Here is a 20541-nt window from a genome sequence, read left to right as displayed (position 1 = left end):
ACGCTTTGCTAACCATATGCTGTCATGCAGGTCATGTGACCACCCTCATCACTACGGACCGTAGGTCACATGACCTGCCCCCTCATCACTACGGACCGTGGGTCACATGGTTCTGAGTGTGAACAGGTGAGTGATCAGTGTGAACAGGTGAGTGTTCAGCCTGAAGACGTGCAGTGTTTCTGCTGTCCTGACGATCAGGCTGACTGGGCTCACCTGTCTGTCGCCATGTGACTCACTCTGTTTGACCTTTTTCGTTGATGATGCACCAGCAGAAGAAGAACTAGGAGGAACACCTGGACACAGGATCAGACGACTAGCTGAAACAGTCAGAAAGTCTTGCCGTGTAACATGACGTTAAAGAATCTAAACTGAGTTGATGCTACAAAATCAAATAAATTAATACTTTAAATGAAGAACGTGAATAAGTATTGATCACCTTTGCAGGTGAAGCAGTTTGAAGGAGTGAGATATTGTGGGTGTGCCTCCTGGAAACATGATCATCTCCTACAGGTAAGATGAGATCATGTTTCCTCCTTCAGGGACAGTGGAATGAAGATGAGTCTGATCTCTGGAGGCCTGAAGCAGCAGAAAATCACCTGCTGAACTCACCTGGTCACCTGATTTTAGACCGGCATCCAAGGAGTACTCCTGTCCTCTGATTGGTTGCTATCACAGTCTGTTTAAAGAAGTGTTGAAGAGAGTCATCTGTTGGCCACCACACATGTTGAGTTTGACATTCATGTTGGTGTGGTTTAGGTTGGGTTGGTTTTGCTTGGGTTGGTTTGGTTTAAGTTGGGTTGATTTGGTTTAGGTTGGGTTGGTTTGGTTTAGGTTGGGTTGGTTTAAGTTGGGTTGGTTTGGTTTAGGTTGGGTTGGTTTGGTATAGGTTGGGTTGGTTTGGGTAGGTTTAGGTTGGGCTGGTTTTGCTTGGTTTAGGTTGGGTTGGTTTTGCTTGGGTTGGTTTGGTTTAAGTTGGGTTGATTTGGTTTAGGTTGGGTTGGTTTGGTTTAGGTTGGGTTGGTTTGGTATAGGTTGGGTTGGTTTAGGTTGGGTTGGTTTAAGTTGGGTTGGTTTGGGTGTGTTTAGGTTGGTGTGATAATTGCTTGTCACTACTACAGCTATCTACATTGTACTGTCTTCTCTGTCTGCTCTGCACTTATAAACATTCCTGTCTGTAAGGTATCTGTTATGGCGTGGGGGCTCCTCTGCTCCCTGAGATCCTCCTTTCTGCATCACATAAAAACTCCTGTGTTACAATAAGATTCTGTCTCACTCTCTGCAGACAGCTGTGCACTCTGTCCGATCGTCTGACCGTCTTTGCAAAGAATAAAACTTTCCAATGTCTTATTTCAGTTCTCACCAATAGAAAAATTCCACAACACTTGGTTTGGGCTCAGGTTGGTCTGGGCTCAGGTTGGGTTGGTTTGCTAAAGTGAACCTGGGGAGGCAGAGTGATGAATTCATGTGATCATGAATTATTGAAGTGCAGTTTGTGATGATTCCACCTGATGGAGCCGTTGTAAGACATTTTTAAATTCTCCGGTATTTCTACTTTGTTGTCACTTCAGAGAAATAACATTTGATATAAGTCAGTGAAGACGTCCTGATCTTAGACACAAAGTCATGACAGCTGGAGATAACAAACGTTTAATTACATCAGAAATTAGTTTTCTATGAAACAGTTCATAAAAGTGTGTTCAGGTTTGAAATTAAAATATAATTCAAACATTTAATTCAATAACAAAATATAATTGTTAATCTTAATGTAAAATACAAAGAAATCAATCAACTTTAAGATTTAAGAATTTCCATCCCAGAAGAGCATCTGAGGAGTGATCTTTAGAAGGTGTACTATGCTTCATATTTAAACCTCCTTGTTGTGATATATTGGTGCCGTTTCCCTGTCGGACAGACCCCCATCAGAAGGGCAGTCTGCTGGAGAGGGGGATTTTCTTTTTCAGGGCCAGGGTGGAGTTGACCTGCTCAGCCGACAGCAGGATGTGCCACTGAGCGACCGGCCGCCGCGGGTTGGACAACATGTCCGCCCAGTGCCTCAGCTGGTTTCCCGAGGCGTCGCAGCCCAAGAAGATCTTCCCCATGGCGTCGTTTCGGGTCACGGCATCGTGGTCCCACACCGAGATGACCAGGTTGACCCTCTGTGGGCGACAGGACCATAGTCTTTAGTCTAAGAGTCCCTTCATTAAATCCCTTAGTAACATTACAGGGACCCGCAGACACTTTTACTGTAATTGATTCATTCACAGAAAACGATAGTTAACGCGTCCCCTGACTGCTGACCACAGCACTGCTTTACAGCTTTCACCTGTCCTCATGTGTTTACATTCTCCTCTATTCACCGCAGCCACAATCAAACTGAGTCTATTATTTTATTTGTCACAGCCGGCCTTCCATCTGTTCACGCTCACCTGGATTTGTTCAAACGACACGTCAAAGGTAAAGGACTCGTTGTAATAAGGGTTCAGCGTCTTCTTTTTGACAGACGTCTTCCTTTTCTTCCACTTCCTCTTGTCCAGAGCCAGCTGCACCTTCACGTAGGGATCTGCAAACAGCAAAGGGCTCGTTAAACTGGAGCAGAACGAGCCACACTGGAAAAAAAGTGAAATGTGTTCAAAAAGATGAAATATCGCAAAAGTCTTTACTTCTCTGGGGAGTAAAAGTGGTTGTAACTACAATGAAAAACAGGAAATATATAATTAATATATGAATACGATTAGAATTTTTTTTTTAAAGTTTGTGATTTACAGGAAAAAAGTAATGAAATATATGAATAATAATGCGTTCAGCCTGTCAAATGTGATTGAGGCATAGTGGCTTGGAGCCCTGAGCGTTAGATCTGACCCTGGATCAGGTCAGCAGTAGAGATCTTGGCTCAGCCTGACCTGAACTCCCTCCGATGTCCATCCTCTTCAGGTTTTTGGCCTCCAGGATCACCACGGTCAGTTTGCTGGCGGTGGGAACGTAACGCAGAGAGATGCAGATCTCCCCGAGGTTTTCATCCTGCAGCACAGACGAGCCCATCAGCCAACAGGTCAATAAAAGACAACAGGTAATGATTCTGCTGTGGTTCTGTCAGGGAACTCGCAGTCACATATGAAAACACGAGATGGTGGACAGTCACAGTGACAAACTGCAGGTGAAGTCACCTGATGACAAGTCTCTTGGTTCTGATTTAATTAAAGACCTTTGTCAGAACATGTTTGATCCCGATGGCTCATCGATTCTTTGCGGACAGTTCTGTAGGTGTGAGAAACGCGACCCGGGCTCACAAAGGACAGATGGTCCAAACTACAAACGTGAGCTCTGCCTGCTAACGTGGCATGAAGAGGAAACAGAAACGTAGAACCTCAAACTTGGCGGGCTCGGCGAGGTGCTGCCACTCCTCTATGACGTGGTTCCAGTCCACGCTGCTGAGCGGCAGCCGCAGCTCCCCGATGATGTTGTGTTTGGAGAATCTGTTGAAGTCGAACACCTGCATCACCACAGTGGACTTCAGCAGGGACGACTTGGTTATCTGGAGGAAACGGACGCCAGTTAGAAGCATGTGGTTGGCTTTACGCTCACTAAAGGGGCAGTCCACCTAAAACACAGCTGCTCACAGCCTCACACACATTACATATACACACACACAATATACACACATCTATACACACACTATATATATATATACACACATATACACACACTAAATATACACACATCTATACACACACACATGTACACACACACATATATTAAAACACACACACGTATGTACAGACTAATTTGGGGTTTCTGTCCATCGTACCTGGAAGCTGAAGTGTTCGTTGAAAACAGGGTTCAGTGTGTTTCTGAACACTTTGGTCTCACAGGTTTTGGATTTATCTGGGCAGATGTAGACTTTGACATACGGGTCCGAGCTTCCTCCCAGGTCCATGGCCTTCAGGCCATCAGCCTGTTTGATCCCCACAATGAGCTGAAAAACAAACACAACGCACCTTTGGAAACACTGAAAGTCACATCAACCTGTTTCCAGGTGTTAGGGAGTTCTACAGCATAGTTGAAAAATGTCGTATTAAAAGCAGCGTAGAGATAATATGAAAGCAGCATCTGTGCTCTGCTGACTTTCTGTTCTCAAACGTTCTGCACTGAGTCCTCCAGTCCAGTAGGGGGCAATGTGGAGGTCAGAGGTCAGACCTGCTGCCCTGTGACCAGCTGGACTTCCAGGTGGACTCACCTCAGACTGAGCGGCGTTGTAGTCCAGAGAGTAAAGCAGCTTCCCTCTCTGCTGTTTGGTTGAGCCATAGTCCACATCCACCACGTCAGGCTGAACCTGTAGCAGCACAAGACCACATCCATCCATGAGACCCCCCAGACAATCTGGGACCTCCTAGACCACCAGACCATTAGGGACCCACCAAACCATCAGGGACCCATCAGATCGTCAGGGACCCATTAGAATGTCAGACTGCCAGACCGTCAGGGACCTGTCAGACCGTCAGGGACCCAACAGACCATCAGACTGTCAGGGACCCATCAGACTGTCAGACTGCCAGACTGTCAGGAACCCAACAGACCACTAGGGACCCATCAGACCGTCAGGGACCCATCAGACCATCAGACTGTCAGGAATCCATCAGACTGCCAGACCACCAGGGACCCATCACACCATCAGGGACCCATCAGACCGTCAGGGACCCATCAGACCACCAGGGACCCATCAGACCGTCAGGGATCCATCAGACCGTCAGGGACATATCAGACCATCAGAGTGTCAGGGTTTTGAACCCCTGCCCGGTCTGCTGGTCTGTGGTTTGTTTGGACCTCCTTCCTGATTGAACCGGTAGGTCCACTCAGCTCCTGCCTCATCCTTCCTCCTGTTCCCTGTGGACCTGGAGTCTGTCAGATGCTGCCTGCTGGTTTTGAACCTGTCCGACCTGCTGGTCTGGGGTTTGTCTGGACCTCCTTCCTGTTCCTGACCCTGACCGTGATGTGAGGGAAGCAGGTGGACTTACCAGAGCTGTGGTGGTTTTCCCGTTGACTCCGTTCGGGTTGATCTTCTCATCCTTCTTTTTCTGATGCTTCTTCTTCTTCCCTTTGCAGCAGCACTTGATGCAGATACACAGACAGCCAACCAGAAGCAGCAGAGCCCCGCCCACAAAGATCATGTAGACGGCCCATCGCGGCACTGTGGGGGCGGGACATGTCAGTTAGCACATACAAGAATCCAACACACCTGGGTCAAGGTCTCAACGGTCCTGTTACTGCAGTACAGACAGGATTGATACTACTGATACTACAGTACAGACAGTACAGATACTAATGGTACTACAGCACAGACAGTACCAATACTACTGGTACTACTGATACTACAGTACAGACAGTACAGACAGTACTGGTACTACAGCACAGACAGTACCAATACTACTGGTACTACTGATACTACAGTACAGACATTACTGATACTACTAATATTGCAGTACAGACATTACTGCTACTACTGATACTACAGTACAGACTGTACTGATACTGCAGGAGTTTGGAAGTAGGATGAGGAAGAAGAGGAGAATGAGGAGGAAGTTAGAGAAGGAGTAAGAGGTGGAGGAGGAGGAGGCAGAGAGGGAGGAAGAGGAGGAGGAGGCAGAGAAGGAGGAGGAGGAAGAAGAGGAGGAAAAAGCTGACGCTGGGGGATTTACGTGGGATCTGGTCCAGCAAGTCGTTGAAGAAGTGTGCAGCAGCGGCGGCGATGGGGTTGGCGGTGGTGTTAGTGGGGGTGGGGGTAGTAGAGGTGACCAGGTGAGCGGACATCGGCAGGGACGCTGTGCTGGGCGGAGCCACTGATGAATGTGATGAATTCATTGGTGCGGGGACGGTTGGCATGAGGAGGAGGACGAGCTGTGGAGGTAAGAAGACTGATATAAACAGGATTTACTGAGACATCATCGATTCACCGTCAGCCCTCAGTCCAGAGCTTCTGACTGACTGTCTGACTGTCTGTTTGACTGTCTGTCTGTCTGTCTGTCTGACTGACTGCCTGACTGTTTAACTGTTTGTCTGTCTGTCTGACTGTTTAACTGTTTGTCTGTCTGACTGACTGTCTGTCTGACTGACTGTTTAACTGTTTGTCTGTCTGACTGACTGTCTGTCTGACTGTTTAACTGTTTGTCTGACTGTCTGTCTGACTAACTGTCTGACTGACTGACTGACTGACTGTCTGTCTGTCTGTCTGACTGACTGTCTGACTGGGACCATGACTCTGCTGTCAGACTCTTTGTGGCCTGAGAGATGAACCAAGGTTGAGATCAGGACTGAACGTGTTCAGCGCTCCGACCTTTGATTGTCTTGGTCAGACTGAGGCGGTAAAGTGAGGAGAAGGATTGAACCAAAGAGCAAACGGTGAAGGACGCTCTTCCGACCACTGGGTCAGTCAATAAGAGGCCTGAGGAAGAGGAGGAAGAGTGAAGAGTTAAAGCTCGGCATTGTGCTGTGAGGTCTCCAAACAGAGGTGGACCTCCGCCTGCAGACTCCACCCTGAACAAACAGCAGCAGCACATTAACCTCGTCTAATATCGACCCGCCCTGAGGCCCAAGCCTCTCAGATGGTAAAACTCCGTTTGGACCTGTCACTCCCCCCTTATACCCTGAAGCCTCTGAACCTTGTGAAGAGTCGTGGACCAAACAAAACTTCCTCAGTCTTCCAAAACGTACCTCTCTCTAAAAAAAACCTTTTCCAAAGGTCGTTCTTTTCCAAAATGGGTCCTCACACAGGACAAACTGGCAGCAACCTCCTCCAGCAACTTCAGGAAGTCCTTCATCCTGTCTGAATCACAGCGCTGCCCTCTGGGTCTGGACCGCTTTTAGAAGTCTGTCAGACTGTTTCCTGAAAGCCTTCCTGTATTTAGTTTCTGAAAAACTTTGGGGGGAAACATTTGTTAACTGTGCGTCCTGGTGTTTCAAAGGGAACCAGAGGTTTGAGTCCTCCACAACATTGGAGGACTCAAACAAAACACATTAAAACGAGAATCGCTGAAATCAACAGGTCCTGGAGACATACAGGTTTTGAGAGCTGGAGGTGCAGCTGTTGGTGGGAGGACTGTTACTGGTCTGGTGGTCTGGTTGTGTTTCCAGCTTCACCTGCTGCCTCCTGTCAGACAGGAAGTGTGTGATCCCCCTGCAGGTGGACTCTGAGGAGTCCAGGTCCTGGAATACGATGTGCAGGGCTACGTTGACGGGTCATCTACGGACCTGTTGGCTTGGCAGGGGTTCTGCAGGGTGTCCAGGAGGCTCAGTGATGTCTTCATCACCACAGCGGTCTGTAGTCCTGTTCTTTGTTCCATCCATCATGTCTCACCAGCGTCTCTGCTGTGGACCAGTTTATATTCACACAGCTCAACCTGCTCCTGAAGCAGCTAAGAGCAGGAGGAAGAGGAGGAGGAGGAGCAGAAAAGGAACAACAGCCTCCTCCTGGATGAGGATGTGATGTAAAAGCACTTTGAGTGGTTGAAATTGATGACTAATTTAGCATTTTACCGTCTCACAATCTGTCATGTCTCTCTAGGAGATCATTAAAGGAACGCTTCTGTTTCTGTGGTTTCTGGACAGAAAAAAACACGACAGGTTAAAAACCTGGAGGAGGAGAAGGAAGAGGAAGGAGGAGGAGAAGGAAGAGGGAGGGAGGAGGAGAAGGAAGGAGAAGGAGAAGGAAGAAGGAGGGGGAGGAGGAAGGAGGAGGAGAAGGAAGAGGGAGGAGGATGAGGAAGAGGAAGGAGGAGGAAGAGGAAGGAGGAGGAGGTGATGTCCTACAGAGAAGCTGAACCCAACTCCAAGTACTTTATCAGAGACAGGAAGCGTCTCCTCCCTCCATGTTTTCACGAGGCTCAGCAGGAAGCAGCAGTCATTAACATTCACTTCCTGTTCGGACATGTTAACAGTGTGGCCCCACCCAGTGGGATGATGTCAGTGACTCATGGATAACTGACAGTCAGTCTCAATGCCGGATCATCAGCGCTTTGGTTCAGATTTAGGCACCAAACCTCAGTTAGCATTATTTTATCAACCCCCAACCCCTGACCCCCCACCCAAACCCTGACAGAACCTTAAAGCTGTGATCGTTTAACCTGAACCAACCCTAACCCTGACCCTGACCCAGAGCTAACCCACATGCTAAGCTAACCCTGACCCAGAGCTAACCCACATGCTAAGCTAACCCTGACTGTTTCATGGCTGCAGTTCCTCCTGGGAGGAGATAACAAAGATGAAGAACTTCAGAGACTCTGAGTGAACTTTTCCTTCTTTTATTTTCTGAGGAAACGTGGATGAAAAACAAGTTTGACAAGTTTCACTGGAAGTTTAGAAACAGCCAGAAGCTGTTTACACTGTTTACACACACAGACGTTAATGATGAAAAGCACCAAAGAAGAGAAGGATGGAAGAGGAAACGAAACAGGAGGACAAAGAGAAGAAACATGGGAGGAAGAAAAAAATAAAAACAGGAGCAAATGAGAAAATGGAGAAAACAAGACTAAGTATAAATCCTGAAACCGGTGAGAAGGACGGCGGCGGAGATGAAAGACGAGAAAGAAGACAGCAACAAAGATGGTTGAAACAAGCGGAGTCTGTTCACATGTATGTGACTATGGATGGAAAAGAGGAACACCTGTGGAACACCTGAGGAGTACCTGAGACCAACGACCGCGTCCGTCACAATGTCATTTCTTCTGCGTTTGTTCAGTCCGGCGTTAAATCTGCTCGTCTGTCCTGCTGCCGTCTTCATCAACTTCATCGTCAAGGTGTCAACTTCAACCTGCAGTGGACGCCACGCCTGCTGAGCACACACACACTAAAGACACACAGGTATGTGTGTCGTCAGTGTTCAAACAGAGGTGGAGTCACTGAACTGCAGTTATTCAGACGTGTCATCGTGTGAGGAGGTTCCATGTGGATTAGGGTTAGGGATCAAAGATAGCTGCCAGATTCCTCACAGTGGAGCTGGAGGCCACAGTGATGCCATCCAGAGCAGTTATGTGGTTGCAGAGGAGAATAACTTCAGTTTAGTCTGAGTTTAGCAGCAGAAAGTTGCTGCTTATCCAGAACTTTATGTCCTTAAGGCAGACTTGGAGTTTAGTCAACTGATTGGATTCATCAGGCTTTATTGATCAGTATAATTGGGTATCATCTGCATAACAGTGGAAATTAATGGAGTGCTTCCTGATAATATTACCCAGAGGAAGCATATATAAGGTAAATAGTATCGGTCCAAGCACTGAACCTTGTGGAACTCCATGTCTAACTTTAGTGTGGACAGAGGACTCATTGTTAACGTGTACAAACTGAGATCAATCTGATCAATAAGACTTAAACCACCTTAATGCAGAGAGAGAGAGAGAATGCAGGCCTACTGGTGGTTCCTAAAGCCCTCTAAAGTAGTGATGGAGCCAGAGCTTTCAGCTATCAGGCTCCTCTCCTGTGGAACCTCCTTCCAGTCTGGGTTCAGGGGGCAGACACCCTCTCTACATTTAAGAGTAAACTAAAAACCTTCCTTAGTGATGAAGCCTATAGTTCAGGGCTGGATCAGGTCTTGGACCAGCCCCTAGTTATGCTGCTATAGGCTCAGACTGCCGGGGGACTCCCATGATGCACTGGGCTCCTCTCTCCTCCTCTTCCTCTCCATCCTGATGCTTCATGTCTCTTTAATATCTGTTACTAACTTGGTATCTTCCCCGGAGCCTTTCTGTGCTTTTCTCATCCCTCAGGTTCCTGTGGATCCTGATCCTGGTTCTCCTGCTGTGGTTCTCTGGTTCCTGTGGATCCTGGTCCTGGTTCTCTTGCTGTGGTTCTCTGGTTCCTATGGATCCTGGTCCTGGTTCTCCTGCTGTAGTTCTCTGTTCCTGTGGATCCTGGTTCTCCTGCTGTGGTTCTCTGGTTCCTATGGATCCTGGTCCTGGTTCTCCTGCTGCAGATCGTCAGCCACCAACACTTTTTACTGACATTAGTCCTGTTATTATTATTCATACATTAACTGTTGTCATGTTTTTACCTGCTACCACATTGATCAGTATCAGTCAGTACTATAGTTGCCGCTAGTATTTTGGTTTTCTTTTTTCTATTTTGGTTTCTCTCTCTCTCTGTCCAACCTCCACCCAACACGGACCCCAACAGAAAGCCCCCCCACAGCCCGGTTCTGCTCGAGGTTTCTTCCCGTTAAAGGGGAGTTCTTCCTGCCACTGTGTCCTAATATAATATCTGAGGCTGCTCATGTTGAATTCCTGAATCTTTGGGCCTCTGAATTAGAGTTTGGTCTGAGCTGCTCTTTCTGGAAACAGTCTGAGAGAACGCTGCTATGAACTGATGCTGTATAGATAAAGAATGAAATAGCCAGAACTGTCGTGATCACGATTGGAGGGATGATAAAGGGCATTATATTTTCTTTTAATTTCATTTGAGCGTCTGAACTGTGAATGTGACCTTCTTCTCTATTATCATAAATAATTCACTGTGGACATCAGGACATGAAGTCAAACACTGTAGACTTATTCAACTGATGTTGCATTTATTGGTTTAAATGGTGAGATAAGCAAGTGTAGGCAAGAGCCAATCACAGTGAAGTAATCAGAGCAAGAAGCGGTTACCTAGCACCTATCAGCAGGTCTTCCCCCCACTGAGTGATGTGATCCTCTAAAGGGTCCAAACACAGTCAAGTTACTCAAAAACCTGCAGCTGCTGTGGGCACACAGGTCTCGCCCACATCAGTGACGTCACAGCAGGCATCGGCCTATAAGGAGCCCCGAGAAGTTTAGGATTTAAGGTTAACCCCTGTACATTCAGCGTTTCTCATATTAGATGCAGCATCTTCTTCTCTGCCACCTGCTGGCCAGTGTGAGACACTAACCCACTCAGATCCAGAACCAGAAGCGCGGTTCTGCAAACTCTGCTCTGAAAGCCAACATGTAGTCTGGGAGGAACTCTTCTGATCCGTCCTGCTGTGAATTTCTTTTCTTCCCATCTGTTGTCCACAGTGTCTCAACACACACCTATTTAACTATCTCTTTCGATTCCTATCAAATAAAAAAACAATTTTAAAGAACACTTCCTGGCTTTTTCTGGAGCCGTCAAACACGCGTCAGTCTTTCTGGTCACCTGTGAGGACTGAAGCGCCTTTGAAGGTTCTGGGAAAAGCTGAGCAGTGATAAATATCATGACAGGGATCAAACTCTGTCCTTTAAACAATTAGAACATATATCAAGCATTTTTCACAGCACATATGAATCAATAATATTGATAAATTAAGACACCTGCTATGACATCAGAGGGAGGAATCGCTAAATGTTTGAGCCTCAGAGAAACAACAGCTTCGTGCTCTGATTACTGATCCTTTTTGTCCTGTTGGATTCTGTCAGTCCGTATAAACCAGAAACAACGTCTCCTGAAAGCTGCTGCTGCAGCCCCCACACCATCCACATTACACTCTCCTCGCTACGCTGAGAGTTTGGAAAGCAAAAGACTGATCAGAGTTTATTAACCACCCAACCCCCCCATGGTTTATTCACAACATTTAAATAACAGTGGAACTACATGTGGGACACTCCTCCGTTATGTACAGCCACGGGCCACGGGCCAATCAGAAGTTGATGGCTTTGCCGAAGGAGGCGGCCAGGTTGGCTTCTCTGAAGGCCTCCGACACCGTCTGCAGGGAGGAGAGGATGAAGCACAGAGGACACAGCCAGGGAAGTCATGGCCAGTTAGTTATTATTAGTTACAAGTAATTACTTAGTCTGGTGTTGTTCTCCTTCAGATTGATGTGTTTAAGAGAATTTTCTACAAGCTCGAAGCATCAAAAATGCTCAGAGATACAGAAAAACAGTTGAATCATGTCTACAGAGACAGACATCTGACTGGACCGCAGCTAGTTAACGAACGCTAGTTTAAAGAGAGGGTGTGAGTGTGTTTGTGTGGTGCAGCAGGACATACAGGATGGGCGTGGCAGACTCTGGCAACGTCCTCACAGGAAGCACCGTACTCCATGGCCAGAGCAGCTTCATTGATCATCTCTCCTGCCCCCTGCAGGACACAACAGCTGTGAGCCAACGAACACTTTGGCCTCACAGTTAGCATGTCTGCAATGATACTGATGTTTAGCCTCACAGTTAGCATGTCTGCAATGATACTGATGTTTAGCCTCACAGTTAGCATGTCTGCAATGATACTGATGTTTAGCCTCACAGTTAGCATATCTGCAGTGATACTGATGTTTAGCCTCACAGTTAGCATGTCTGCAGTGATACTGATGTTTAGCCTCACAGTTAGCATGTCTGCAGTGATACTGATGTTTAGCCTCACAGTTAGCATGTCTGCAGTGATACTGATGTTTAGCCTCACTAGACTAACTCAGCAGAAGTAGCAGCAGCAGTTTTCGGCTCCATATCAGCAGGTCTCCTGCTGCCCACTCACTCTGATTACAGACTGTTGGTGATTAGTGTGTGTGCTCTGTCTGATGTTGGGGATGGAGCTTACAGATCCCAGGATGTGAGCTCCCAGCATCCTGTCTGTCTCCTTGTGGCTGAGGATCTTAACCATGCCATCAGTGTCGGCGTTGGTCTTTGCTCGGCTGTTGGCTGCGAAGGGGAACTTGCCGACTCTGTACGGGACACCCTGAGGAGGAGAGGAGCAGAGTCGGACTGTGAAACAGACTAGGATGTTAGTCATTCATTCGATCAGCTAACTCAGGTTCAGCTGAATGTTGATTTAGGATTATACATTTTCTGAACTCCTGTGACTGTTGCTGGCTATAGAGACGCATCTTTACTTAGTATGGAGTCTATTGTCTCTAGAGCTGAAACAGTTAATCAGAAAATCAAAACTGCTTTAATAGTCAACAGTGTGTGTGTGTACGTACACACACACACACACACACACACACAGACACACACACACACACACACAGTTTCTCCGCTGTAGGCAGCCTGTTTACGTCCCGGGGGTAGATTCATAGAAGAAGTAGATTGTAAAGTAATTTAAAATTAATGTATACCTTAAGGAAATAAAAGAGGCCTTTAAAAATGAGTGCTAATAATCATGGGTCATCAGAATCATCCGTGACGACAGAGGGGCTGCAGCCACATAAATATCGTTGTTCAACCATCATGTCGTCCTCACCAGTTTGTTTCTCATCCTGTGAGTTCAGACAGTCATCCTGTACTTTGAGGACTCACAGCGAAGACGACAAAGCTTCTGTGAGGTAGTTACTGAATGCTTTGGTCAGATATCTTTGTCTGTCGTCTTTTGGTGAATCACTGCTGTCCGTCATACCCAGAGTCCCTTTTCTGCATATGCTCAGTGCAGAGCAGCAGCAGAGGTCAGAAATTAATGACAACAATGACACACGAACAGACTTCAGTAACTTCAGTCACAAACAGCAGCAGCAGCAAGTGTTCAGCACGTTGAATGGTCCTCTGGACACACTTCACGTCGCTACCTGTATCTGCAGCACAGATAATCACTAGGACGCTCACCTCCTCTTTGATCTGCTCTTCGGTCTTGCCCACCCAGGCCACCTCGGGATGAGTGTAGATGACGGAGGGAACACAGTTGTAGTCGATGTGCACGGCGCCGCCGGCCATGCCCTCCACGCAGATGATGCCCTCATCCTCGGCCTTGTGGGCCAACATCGGCCCGGCTACCACGTCGCCAATGGCATAAATACTGGGGGGGAACCAAAAAGTCACTGTAAAGTCTCATTTAGGGTGGATATTAGTGGATATTCCAAGTTTGTTATGCTTAATTCATTTATTTATGCTATCAAATAAGAAAGACAAATATGGCAAGTCTTTGTCATCCCAGGTTCCTTCTGCCACCTCATGTAAAATCCCAGGACTTAAACAACTATCCAAAATGACATTAAAACTTCCAAGACCTAAAATTAACCTTGATTTCATGATCACAACCTCCAACTATCATGAGTGTTGGCTAGAGGATGACATCAGCGTCAAACTGATTGCTACTTATGGTCGGTGGTCGTCCACACATTTTTAGTGGGTTTCACTGATTCTATCGATTTACTTAGTGAGTGACACTTTACTGGAATTTCCTTTCAGCATCAACCAACAGCTTGACCTTAACCTACCGATGCTACAGATTAGCGTTAACTGACAGTTTGATGTTAATGGAACTTTTACCTTTTCCTCAAATGACTCATGACTCCAGAAAGTTTAAGTATAAAGAAACTGGACCAAAAGTTGCTTGATAATCAGTAACTGACGATGTATTGAAGACAGACTGTCTTAGCTTCGTTGTATCATCAATAGCTGACTGTGCAGGCTTGCCCACATTACTTCAGGTCAGATGAAAGTTAATATCTTGTTTCAGAGATGCTAACAGGTCACACTGCCTTTCACACAACTGTTGGTTACTTGTTGGTACCTGGGTACTTTGGTCTGGAAGCGATTGTTGATGGGGATGCGGCCCCTGTTGTCCAGCTCGATGCCTACAGAATCCAGACCCAGGTTCTGGGTGAAAGGTCGTCTGCCGATACAGACGAGCAGCACGTCGCACGTTAGAGTCTCGTTCTTCCCTCCGGCCGCCGCCTCCACTCTGAAACACAAACATGTCAACACACGACGACACTCCTTACTGGATCCCCACATTCAGGACTGCTTTACTCACGCCACATCGATTTTGCCATCAGGCCGCTTGGTGGCGCCCATGACTTTGGTGCCGAGCTTGAACTTGAGACCCTGCTTCTGCAGGATACGCTGGAAGTTCTTGGAGATCTCCATGTCGATTCCCATGCCGCCCACGTGGCCTAGGAATTCCACCGCTGTGACTTTAGAGCCCAGACGCTGCCACACTGACCCCTGCGGGAGGGAAAGACACACCAGGAGTCAAAGCTGGGACGGTAACATTTGGGCTGTTTCCACCAACGAAAATTTCAATAAATTACCCCCTTCTTTCCCCCGAGCAGGGTCTGTTTGACATGACCGATAACTGTCAAAACCAAACATATTTCAGTTCATTCCAACCACGGTGAAGTTTGTTTCCTGGTACAATTATGAAAATGTAAAATAGAGGCTTCTATTTAAGGCTCTTTAGTAAGTGGAACTGTGGTTTCCACTTCTATTACTTTAGGACCAGACTGAAGAGATGCTGACCAGCTCGACTCCGATAACTCCTGCTCCGATCACGATCAGCTCCTCAGGAACTTTCCGTAGGGACAGAGCTCCTGTAGACGACACAACGCTCTCCTCATCGATCTAAAATAAAAAACACACAGATGCACATTTCATTTGTACGTTTCATGTGAACCTTAATACACGCAAGGCTTTACCAATGCATGCTGATGTAGATTTTGACGAGCCAACATTTAGTTGTGCCTGTCCCTGTTAATGAAACAAATCATCTGCAAATGTTTTAGTGAGAAACAATGCTAAACACTCTATATGGTCAGTGGGTAACAAAACTGTTTCTTGTGGTGACGACCACACATAGAAATAACATTTGACTCTGCAGTTTAGCATCTTTCAGCTTATTGTTTTGCCTCCAAGTTTAGTGTATACTTAAAATAAACTAGTTCTACAACATGTAGCCCACATAGGTCTGAACATGTCACACAAAGGCAGGTTTTCCACCAAGGGTTAGGGTCAGGTACCATTAAAACACCACAGAAGAACAAGACACAATGAGATGATGTCATTAGAAGAGCTCCAGTCAAAGCCGAAACCACAGAAAACCATGTACGTGAATATAAAAACTAATGTCCGCATCAGGGGTTTTAGCGTTACATTAGCGACTCGAATGGAGCCGTACCTGGATCAGACACTAGTATCTGGAATAGAGCCGTACCTGGATCAGACACTAGTATCTGGAATGGAACCGTACCTGGATCAGACACTAGTATCTGGAATAGAGCCGTACCTGGATCAGACACTAGTATCTGGAATGGAACCGTACCTGGATCAGACACTAGTATCTGGAATGGAGCCATACCTGGATCCCCGGGAAGGGCGTGACCTCGGATCCGGTGGCAATGAGGATGTTCTTGGTGTTGATGACCTGCTCACTGCCATCTACTACCGTGGCCGTCACCTGGTTCTTCCCCGTCACCCTTCCAAAGCCGTTGACATGGGTCACCTGAGGGCAGAGATAGCGATTGTGTTTTAAGGTCGCTCACTCTCGTCTTCTGAAGACTCTACACCAGAGAGAGAGATCGAGGCCTCACTTTGTTCTGCTTGAAAAGATGTGCGATTCCTCCGGTGAGCGCTTTGACAGCCCCGCTCTTCTGAGCCATCATCTTCTCCAGGTTCAATGAGATGCCTGAAACTGTCAGACACACTTAAGACTTCCTAATGCTTTAAAACAGCCAATAGAATCTTACAACTTAATGACTAAAACGCCAACTAGGGTTCACTAACCCTAATCAATTAACTTCTACACTATAAATGTGTTTTGGCACAAATGTAGGCTTAATGTAGGAGAGGTCACAAATGGGATTATCAAATGTATGTTCACTTCCACTGTCACATCATAAAAACTCATTTTGTTGAGTCTAACTAAGCTCAGACTAGAATCTAAATCAAACATGTCTCTGGATCACAGCTGAAAACATCAGTTATTAGTTCTACTGACAGGACAGTGATCAGTGATGTGTCCTTGTGTGTCGAGTAATCCAGGAAGATGTGTGTGAAGCGCATATCGCTTGTGTTGATGACATATGTGGTGACGTTCGAAGCCGGCCGTACCACGTGACTGATTCAGGAAATGGTTCCCGGGTTTGGTGTGCTATTCGAAATACTGTATAAGTGGCAGCGAAACACAATGGAGATTTTCCCCTGTCTGGGAACATTTTGAGCTGATCTCTCCTAATAAGGTATGCACATAGTAATAACTAGCGTAATATAAATAAATGTGATAACACAACGTACCCCTTGTTCTAATTTCTTTCTTCTAATTCTAAAAGGTGAACTGTCTGTTGTGTTCAAAAGAACTTGGATACAATAACGGCACCTCATCTATGCTGAGGTCTTATAGAGCCCTGCATGAAAACAAGGAGACCAGCCAAGGTGGACCAAGCTCAGGTGAAATGGCATGGTACGTTTGTATTAGACAACATTAATTCAGATTTTAAATCTGTAATTGAATACTGCATTTTTTTTGTCATCAGGAGAGAAGAATGATGTGGATGAGGCCTTGGTCAATATGTGGATTGAGGATTCCCAGCCCTTCACTATTGTGGAGGACAAAGGGTTGAGAAAGCTTGTTAAAGCTTTGAACCCTTCCTATGTCCTCCCCACAAGGCAGGTGCGTATGTGAGCACATGATTTTCCCCCCATTTCCCCATATTTGCCATTTCAAGAGAGTTCTCTTCTTTCCTTTAGGCTTTGAAAGCTATGGTGGAGGACTGACATAAGGAATCCAATGAGAAAGCCAAAGCCACGCTGTCATTATAATCACTCTGCCTGTTTTACATTTCCTGTCCATTGATGGCACAGTAGAGCAAATGAAGCACCATGAAGCTTCGGCCCATGAGTGAACCAGTTGGCTGGAAAGCTTCAATGCTTCATGAAGCTTCATCTCGCCATCACTAATAATCAGTTCACTGTTTTCATTGTTATTTATCCATCTAAAAAGGGCCAAATGTTGTGCTGCTCCTCTTTGTCACATTATAATAAGCTGACTGTTTGAAACTGTTATAGAAAGATAAAAGTCAAGATTGGATCCTCTTACTTTCGATGCCTCTGCTCTCAAAGTCCTTCCCATGAGCCATGTGGTACAAGTAGGAGTTGTTCAGCAGAGCCTGCGGACACAAAGCATCATCACTATTTCTATCACAGTGTCTGTGTCCCATGGGTCTCTTATGTTCCATGTGTGTCCTGGCTGGAGAACAAGCTCCTCTGAACCAGCACTGCCGCACTGTGACTGATAGTCCATGTACCTGGAAGTCTTAGCTGATTTTCAGTCACAGTTAACTGCTGAGAAGCACAACAACGTTTCTGAACCTGCTCACTTTAACAGAGACTTTACTGATCTCAGCCGAGCCGATTACCTTTGAGGGGATGCAGCCCACGTTCAGACACGTCCCACCCAGCGTGGCATTTTTCTCAACACACACCGTCTGTCAGGGAAAGTCACATGATTTTTATCTCCAAAAGGAAGCCAAGAGATGCTCGTGTAGAAAAACTGTTCAGGCTGAAGGTATAGAAACATCATGTACACAGTGAGAAGGTGCAGACTGATGGTACATCTGTCAATGTGCAGCATTCACACAACCCCTGCTGCTCTTTATGGAAACAGTCTGAGAGAACACTGCTATGAACTGGTGCTGTAGAGATAAAGACTGATTGATTGAAGATACAGTTTACATTTTCTCCAACAATCAAGCTTTAATTATACCCCCTCGCCCCTAATCAATCTCTCTGAGGGCAGCTTACCTTGAAGCCGAGCTGGGCAGCTTTGATGGCGGCGACATAGCCACCGGGCCCGGAGCCCACCACTGTGACGTCTGCATCGACTACAGAGAGGACACACAGCACCCGTTATCGTTATTGTTATCGTTATCATCATCATCATTCTCCTCCTCCAGCTCAGACTGTCAGAGACTAAAGGTCAGAAAACAGCCTGAACGTCTGCTTCACCTCCAAACAGGAATGCTTCAGCTAAGCTTTTATTCTGAAATAACCACAGGAAACAGGTAACAGTCATCATCTTGTTGATGTGTGACTGAAGCCAACGCTCCAGGACGGACAATGAACTATTCCAGACCAGACCCCCGTCCTCACTGGGACCAGACCCCCATCCTCACTGGGACCAGACCCCCGTCCTCACTGGGACCAGACCCCCGTCCTCACTGGGACCAGACCCCCGTCCTCACAAGGGACCAGACCCTCGTCCTCCAGACAGACATGGTACCCACTGCCCTGCATGTTTCAGGTGTTTCCTGCTCCAGATGAGGGGGTTGTTATCAGGCTCCTGCACAGCTGATCACATGAACCATGTGAGTTGGAGCAGGAAACATCTAAAGCATGAAGGGCTGAGGGCCCCCAGGACCAGGAAACACTGTTGTAATGTACCAAAGGAGAAAATCTGTCTCCAGCTGTGACGCCTTGACAAAGGAAGCTGAGGATGACTGACTGAATATTCCCTGTTCCAGGTGGTCAGGTGTCATCACAGACTAATACAATCAGAATCTTCACAAGGCTGTGGTGAACAGAGTATTTGTAGATTTTACTTCACATGATTTCAGAAATATATTTCCACTTTAGATTGAAGTGATTCTATATTTCTGAAAAGCTCTGCGCCCCAACCAACCCTAGCGGTCAGAGGAGCAGTGGCAGTGATGCAGACTATGTTATCTTACTTGCTGCTTTATCTGCATAGGTCCTGACCGACAGAACTGCAGCTCCGTGCAGTTTACAGGGAAGGTGGTGGCTCCGCTGTGAGGTGAGAAGACAAGGAAGGAAATGAACAGTCAGCTGTCAGCGCCGCCAGCACAACAGCCAACATTTGGCCAACAGAGGGGAATCACTTGGTGACACTTGTTTAACTGACAGTCACAAGGTGTAGAGCCTCTGACATGAGCTGCATTAAGAGTGAGTGAGTGAGTGAGTTAGTGAGTTAGGTAACCACTGCTGCCTACTTTAGCATGCTAACATGGTGTCTATGGAGACATAACAGTAGAGCCTCATTACACCTTTCTATACGCACCATAACAACTTAAAAACTCAAAAGCTGTAGAATGTGTAAAGGAGAAAGCTAACATTAGCTACAAACACGGAAGCTACAGAAGTAAAGTTACTTTTGGTAGTATATTTATATATTCTATAACTACTTTTGTTAGTTAGAAAACGGGACAATAAATCAAACACATATTAAATACATATTAAGCAACATATATATATTCGCCAGTAACCACAGCGGGTCTGAATTACTCGTTCTCCCAGCGGAGTCTGGCGCTACGATCTTACCAAACCATTTCACCGGAGCAGAGCTGTTAGCTGACCCGCTAGCCAGGCCCGGGCCGCGGCTATGACAGCACCGGAATCCCCGGGACCGACAGCCGGTGAGACTAGCTGGAACCCGTCCCGGTCAACTCGCTGGTTAGTGGGTGAATAAAGTCGGTGCTTACCGTGGCCAGAGAGCGGTATAACTGCGTCCAGCTCTGCATGATGTGCGTGTCCCACGAACAGGATCCGTAACCTACAGCAGGCCGACCAGCCAAGGACTCCTGTCATTGCGCATGCGCAGTACCAGTGCATGAAAACACGTCGCATCTATATGACGTTTGCGATGGTGAGAGGGTTTGTTTTTTTTTAAACTTAATGTTACAAACATTGCAAACAGTGTATTGTAACATTCGGCAGGATGGTGGAATAACGAGCCCAGTTATTAGTAATGTGATTTATTACTAATCTTCGGTGACTGTCGGCCGTAACCACGCCAACATAAAAATAACAAGTACCGAAACACTTGAGCAGCTCTCTCACTCTCCAAGCGCGCCACCAAGAGGACGACACCCGCACACACCACACTCAAGCACACACTCTCGCCCCGCCCTCC

The 20541-nt window shown here is 46.6% G+C and overlaps 2 protein-coding genes across 2 annotated transcripts; both read right to left on the bottom strand.

The window, feature by feature from the left end:
* Nucleotides 1–1765: 1765 nt before the first annotated feature.
* Nucleotides 1766–5805, bottom strand: syt8 (synaptotagmin VIII). The gene is made up of 8 exons (XM_070830365.1): nt 5694–5805; nt 5013–5185; nt 4235–4330; nt 3806–3973; nt 3365–3532; nt 2901–3018; nt 2427–2560; nt 1766–2156 (listed from the first exon to the last, which is right to left on the bottom strand). The coding sequence occupies exons 1-8, from the start codon at nt 5803–5805 to the stop codon at nt 1920–1922; spliced, it is 1206 nt and encodes a 401-aa protein (XP_070686466.1). The 3' UTR covers nt 1766–1919.
* Nucleotides 5806–11507: 5702 nt separating this feature from the next.
* dldh (dihydrolipoamide dehydrogenase) lies at nt 11508–20219 on the bottom strand. Its single transcript, XM_070831147.1, has 14 exons — nt 20111–20219; nt 19343–19418; nt 18417–18496; nt 18032–18100; nt 17713–17782; nt 16208–16308; nt 15976–16119; nt 15141–15242; nt 14656–14846; nt 14413–14583; nt 13506–13695; nt 12508–12645; nt 11965–12054; nt 11508–11680 (listed from the first exon to the last, which is right to left on the bottom strand). Exons 1-14 carry the CDS (start codon nt 20147–20149, stop codon nt 11615–11617), a joined length of 1527 nt encoding a protein of 508 aa, XP_070687248.1. The 5' UTR covers nt 20150–20219; the 3' UTR covers nt 11508–11614.
* Between the last annotated feature and the right edge of the window lie 322 nt (nt 20220–20541).

The sequence above is a fragment of the Pempheris klunzingeri genome, chromosome 5 (genome assembly GCF_042242105.1).
Source record: "Pempheris klunzingeri isolate RE-2024b chromosome 5, fPemKlu1.hap1, whole genome shotgun sequence".
Classification (NCBI taxonomy): domain Eukaryota; kingdom Metazoa; phylum Chordata; class Actinopteri; order Acropomatiformes; family Pempheridae; genus Pempheris; species Pempheris klunzingeri.
Note: the sequence above shows the minus strand (reverse complement) of the source record. Positions and strands in the feature narration are given on the sequence as shown.

What these genes read in the sequence shown, in the direction of transcription:
- dldh (XM_070831147.1), bottom strand. Translation starts at nt 20,149, where the DNA reads ATGCAGAGCTGGACGCAGTTATACCGCTCTCTGGCCACG. An exon ending in GATGGCAAAATCGATGTGGC is followed by an intron (nt 14,584 to 14,655) that starts GTGAGTAAAGCA and finishes TTTGTGTTTCAG; the next exon opens with AGTGGAGGCGGCGGCCGGAG. An exon ending in TTCCAGACCAAAGTACCCAG is followed by an intron (nt 13,696 to 14,412) that starts GTACCAACAAGT and finishes GTTCCCCCCCAG; the next exon opens with TATTTATGCCATTGGCGACG.
- syt8 (XM_070830365.1), bottom strand. Translation starts at nt 5,805, where the DNA reads ATGTCCGCTCACCTGGTCACCTCTACTACCCCCACCCCCACTAACACC. An exon ending in CTTGCTGGACCAGATCCCAC is followed by an intron (nt 5,186 to 5,693) that starts GTAAATCCCCCA and finishes CCGCCCCCACAG; the next exon opens with TGCCGCGATGGGCCGTCTAC. An exon ending in GGAAAACCACCACAGCTCTG is followed by an intron (nt 4,331 to 5,012) that starts GTAAGTCCACCT and finishes GTGCTGCTACAG; the next exon opens with GTTCAGCCTGACGTGGTGGA.